The sequence below is a fragment of the Chaetura pelagica genome, unplaced genomic scaffold (genome assembly GCF_000747805.2).
Source record: "Chaetura pelagica isolate M959 unplaced genomic scaffold, ChaPel_1.0 scaffold145, whole genome shotgun sequence".
Lineage (NCBI taxonomy): Eukaryota > Metazoa > Chordata > Aves > Apodiformes > Apodidae > Chaetura > Chaetura pelagica.
In genome coordinates, this window is record NW_009953332.1 from 2,502,076 (window position 1) to 2,507,932 (window position 5,857).

The following is a 5,857-nucleotide window of genomic DNA, read 5'->3' on the forward strand; positions in this document are numbered from 1 at the left end:
GCTGTGCCTTCAGTTACAGAAGCTTGGTCTGCCATCAAGTAAATAGAATGTCCTTTGGGAATGAAGCTAGAGAACAGACTTAGCTGAAAGACAAGTAGGGCACTTAACAAGTGTGTCAGTGATCTCTAACATTCCATTTGTCTTCATCCTCTGCTGACTAAGTAGCAGCTCAGCTGTTCAACACAGATACCAGGCAGCAACTCTTGATACAGCTGTACCACACTGACAAGGTTTCAGAAGAACTTGGTTCAACCACATCTGATCTTGATCAAAACAGTTGATTCAGTTCAATATTCATTACTTGCAAGATAACTTTATAGTTTTTCTTCACTATAAAACAGAACAATTGATACATGCCACAGCTGAATTTATCCTATGAGCTGTTGATTAAGAAGCAGTTACTCTTCAAGCATTGACGTACAGTGTCCCTGGCTGTGGTTAGACTTCTGTCTGTTAAGAAATTTCAGAAGGACTTAAAACAGATACATGAGGAAAAAGATTACATTGGAGGTGGAAAAGCGCACTTAAGTGCTTAACCTAAGTTGTGGATTCAGAAGTTCTGGAATGTTTTACACCCAGTCTTTCAGTATGAACATAAAACAATCCATAAATAAGCCTGTGGAATTTGTTTCAGGAAACTGCTCCTAGAATTTTCAAAATTACTAGACACAAGAAGGTAAAGTTTTTCAGGAACAAAAATCTTCCTTATTGCTTGGCACTAGCAAAAAGAACTAGACTGAAGAATGCTGCAACTATAATCATTTAACAAAAAAAGCTGGAAAAACAGCCTCAGCTTACAAGATTTATCTGTCCTTTTGCCCCATGCAACTAGTTTTTCTGAAAGCTAGAACCAGCTTCCTATAAGGTACTGGAAGAAACATTATACATGTTTCAGGAAATTAAATTTTTGTTTCTATTTCTCTGAAATATATTGGAATGATTCTCCTATGTGAAACTGCACAACTACTAGCTGGTGAAGTTCACCTACCAGGTTTAGTAGCAGGCAACACTGTAACCTGTGCCCAATTGTCTTCCTCTGTGCATACACAATTTGCTTGATGTTAATAAGTGGATGATGGCCAGGTATCCTTACCCTTTGTGATAAGGATACCTGCTGCAATTCTCAACTCCAAGTTTATGCCCAAGCAAATCACTTAGGCATGTCTACAGGTTCAGATGCTCATATTCCAAAGAGGAAAAAACAATTTGGTCCAGAAGCTGCTCTCTAGTTTGCAGTTAGTACATGTATCTACATCTTGCTCCTATGCAGCCACTCTCCACCTGCAAGTTCTACAGATAATACCAATTTCTTACTACATAACAATGTTGGGAACATAAATATGCTAGAGACCACGAAGTACCCTTGTTCCCAGAAGAGACCAGAGAAGCACTTATATCAAAGAAAATATTAAATTTACTCTTACTGTACTTCTTCCAACACTATCAAAATCTCAGTTTTCAGTTGAAGTAGCAGTTCTAGGCTGCTTCTATGTAGCTGCAAAAATTCACAGATGTAGTTACACAGTTACCTGCAGGGCTTGAATTTTACGGGCCTCTTCTTGCTGAATAGTGTTGGTCATACTCCCCTTCATCTCATCCAATATGGAATACAGACCATCAAATTCTTCATCCAACTCACTGATTGCATTAGATGAGTTTACCTGAGAAAAAAATCAAAACTGCTGCAATTTGTACTGGAAACAATGCAGACCTTCTTACAGACTGTAAGTCATAATGCCTGTCCAAACATACTTTGCTACAACCACTGTATACCTTGTCACTCCTAATCCTCACCTTATCAAAAGGGAAAAACATATTTAGAATGTTGGACAAATACTGAACAGACTTTATGTCAGGATAATGGAGGCTGAAATCAACAAAAATTCCACAATGCTAAAACTTGCACTAAACCAACATCTTTGGAAACCTTTTTTCATGCCCAAAGGCCTTGATTTCCCTCTCACATTTATATATGGATTGCTAGATGTCTGTAAGGAGGTAGTCACCCAGTTCCATATAAAATATTTTGATACTAAAAATTGCACTCAAAAAACTAGCTTACAGATCTGCTGGGTGATTTCAATTTCTGTAGTTAACTTGGCTCAGGTTTAAAATGAAACAACTTAAATCTTATGGACACACTAAAGGAATCTAAACCTCATCCTACTGTAGATGCTCTAAAAATTAGGTTTAACTTTTCACTGAAGTCCAAGAATTTGCAACTACTGAAAAAAACAGCAAAGAATTTTCTCTCAGGTATCAGGATGGTCTCATTTTTCAGCCTGCCAAGCAGACTGTAAGTCTAGAAAAAAACATAGAGGAGTTTGAGCTCTTCCATCAAGATCCAGATTTTTAACACAAATCCCACAATACCTTTCCACTCAAAAAGCAAAACCAAAACATTCCACTAGAGACAGACGTAAAAAAAATCAAATGTTTTTCTATTTGGCTCCAACATTAAGATATATTTTAAACTTACATAGCAATCCATATAGTTTGATACTGACAAAACTGGAAACCTGCTCCTCTCCCACCTACAATCTATGAACCTTAATATATATACCTGAACATTTTTTATTGTATGGTTCAGCATATCAATGAAGTTGTGAATTTCATCATTTTTGTTTGCTAGAGTAGAGACAATCCTTTGCAGAGTCTCCTAGAATTATAAAAAGAAAAAATAAAATTGAGAGAAGCTGTAAAAGAACCATGTAATTTTTTTCACCATCACTATTTCAGCATACCTGGACATTCATTATACACATTCCAGTTGAGGTGAATTCAACTCTTATTCTGACGGGATGAGAAAATATATCTTGCTAGAAAAGAGTATCAAAGTTCAAAGAAGCATTTCATCGAACTGGAGATCTCCAGTCGTTAGTTTAAGAGAAACCAAAAATCCATTTTATGATACACCCCAGTTTCACATGCTTTGCTATCCATTTTACTGCAGCTCCCAAGTCATCTAAACCAGACTATCTACTGGCACTACACTCTGCTGTGTACAGCTTCTCCAGATGAGAAAGCTAGAGGTTGTACAACCAAATACAGAAACAACTAAAATTAAAAAAAGGTAGTAAAAGTTAAACCAGAAAAAACAAAATGTAGCATTTTCTATTGTCAGACTACCAAATCTAATTTTGTTAAGTAGTCAGCCTTGTATTCTAAGACTTTGACAAAAATGCATCAACACTTGCTACTTAAAACTAAGTCAAGCTGCATAAAGAAAGCTCAGAGCATATTGGCATATGTAAGTAAAAATAAAGCATAATACTTTAGTCTGGTTGATAAGTTCTAGAAAGATCTCTGACTCTAAAATGCTGGATTTGGCTCTGTTAAAAAAAGAGTAAAAGCTGTCTTAATTGCAATTAAAATATTATTAATCAGTTGGAGTGTGAGTTTCAAGCTACTCAGCTAAACATTGTTTCTTAACAACATTTAGGAAAATGAAGTATGGGGAGCAAATAAGCACAACTTAAAACCAGCCAGAACAACAAAAAGATATTACAAAGGTACCCCTGATAAGCAGTTTCTTAACAATCATTTACTACTAAGATCACTTAGATGTGTTAAAGCAAGAAAACTATTTTATCCCTTCACAACATCCACAGCGATCCTCACAACTATGTCCCATATAGGGAATCTCCACTAATCCTAAACCATACTCATACCTGTTTCTTCTCACCCCTTCCGCCTCAGTTTTCAAAGAATCTGCAATGATGTTTTTATTGGTACTCCAGCACACTGTCTTTTTGCACAGGGTCATGCTCACAATGTCTAAACAATAGCAGTGGAAAGTGAAATTTTACTGCATTTACTACAGGCACTGTGATGTTGTTATGTAAAGATACACTGGACCAGTTAGCAATGACCAAAATCAGGACTCTGAGGAAGCAGAACAGGACGAGATTGGCTTCTTTCAGAAACAAAGAGGACAAGAAGTCTTGATCACTTTGTTACATAATGTTTTCATTGTCTGGTTAAAACTGAACATGTGCAAAGACAACTTTGTACACACAGGACTGGCAGATGAAATACCATTGTCCAACCAGCTGCTTCTGCATTCACTCCTGACCAGGGGCAATTGTTTTCACATGTCAGACAGCCCAAAGTTAAGCCTTAGATCCTATAAACGTACCTGTCAATTTGGATGAACAAGAAAACTCCCTATCCTCTTTCAACTAGGATTTTAGCGCTTACTCTGTTCTACTACATGGAAAAAAAAAAAGTTAGGCTTGTATGTATTACTGAACAAAGCTTTTTGTTTTTACAGCTACAGATGATTAAAGGAAAATATCTGCATGTGAAGAATGCTTAGAAAACCTTTATAGAGCCAAATATATGGCAGCAATTGGAAGATGGCTGTCCAGGTTTTCCACTAGATCTAAATTTAAAATCAATTGACCAAACAGAGATCTGTAGAGCTATCTAAGTAAGCTACAAATTTCTCCAAGGAGAAATTTCACCAGGTTTGGTTGTCAAACAAAACAAGATTAGACACCTTCTACAAATGCAGATGAAAGAGTCTAAAAATATCCACCAGCTGTAGACAGAGTTTTTCCCAATGCACAAGCCACCAGAACAGAAAGTCAGCTTTCAGGAATCGTTAACATATCATATTTTCTAATCATTACTATGTAATAAATAGATTCTCTTCAAAACACATTGAGACACATGCCAAATTCAGAACACAACACTGATGCCATTTCTTCAAGTGGAATTTCTGAAAACCACTACAAGTACGTGCAAAGGGTGCTAGAGAAGCTCTCAATTAAGCTGCAGTTGAGGTTTAGATTCTAAGTTAATTCATAAAATAATTACAACAGCACCAAGCTCAGTAAAGCTTCATGATATTGCTACACCGAAGGAAATTTACATTTATTGCCCACTCACAGATGAGTATTTTGTAGAATCCCATTAAAAATAATTTTATTTTAGACTTCTATCTGGCTAGCACATGTTAAATGAGGTCAGTTTCAAATTTGTTTTCAAAACAGCATAGCGTGTTTATCACAGAAGTAATTTCTGCTGCTGTTAGTGAGCTTCATACTGCTCTTCACTTTAATGTTCTATTCTTATTCTCTGAATCTAATACGGTCTTTGCAAAAAAAAAAAGCATTGTATTTATAAAATAACAGCACAGATGTCCAAGGGATGAAGAACATAAAAGGATATGAAAACAAATAGGAAGTCCTGCAACATGTGGTGGCTTGTAGACTTGACAGGAACATAAATGTAGTCAATTTATCCTTCTTTGAATAGCTGGTAACTAATGCCACAGAACACCTGTTGAAGCAGACAGGCTCCTCATAAAAGTCAGAGTAAACTTTGATAAGGTAAACAATTATGTCAGTTCTGTTTAAGAATCAAGTTATCAACTTGGTCAAGATCACACTGAAGTCTTATGACATGACTGAATGCAGAACTGAGTTTCTGACAGAGCCTCAGACCTAGGAAAAAATCCTGTCATACTAACTGTGGGAAAATAATGGAAAATTGGTGAGGGGAATTATAAATGCACTCAAGTGACTTTCACCTCAGGGTGTCAAAAATCACATATCAAACACATATATCATTGCTTAGTCTTGCATGCTTGACAAGTAGAACACCAATGTTTTGGTAACACTGATCTGTGATACACTCAGAGGCACTCTATCAAACATCCCCAAGATTCCTGCACTGCTGTGAGAATGATCAAAGCACAGTGGAAAACCACCACCCAAGAGAAATCCCTAATGTACAGGCAAAAGCAGCATGTTCAAAATCTCTCTCTCTGGCAAGGACAGAACTCCATGGAACCTGTGCTCCTGCTTGCATGCCTCTGCCCCAGGTGATTCTGCAGAGACTCCCTGATTCA

The 5,857-nt window shown here is 36.8% G+C and overlaps 1 protein-coding gene across 1 annotated transcript in view; it reads right to left on the reverse strand.

Moving 5' to 3' along the window:
- The window catches only part of FSD1L (fibronectin type III and SPRY domain containing 1-like), a 26,723-nt gene extending 22,957 nt beyond the window's left edge, over positions 1 to 3,766 (reverse strand). Inside the window, exons 1-4 of the mRNA XM_009998171.1 lie at positions 3,686 to 3,766; positions 2,745 to 2,819; positions 2,564 to 2,659; positions 1,530 to 1,661 (exon numbers count right to left, since the gene is read on the reverse strand). Coding sequence (XP_009996473.1) covers positions 1,530 to 1,661; positions 2,564 to 2,659; positions 2,745 to 2,819; positions 3,686 to 3,766 — 384 coding nt within the window. The remainder of the gene's footprint in view (positions 1 to 1,529; positions 1,662 to 2,563; positions 2,660 to 2,744; positions 2,820 to 3,685) is intronic.
- Positions 3,767 to 5,857: the final 2,091 nt, after the last annotated feature.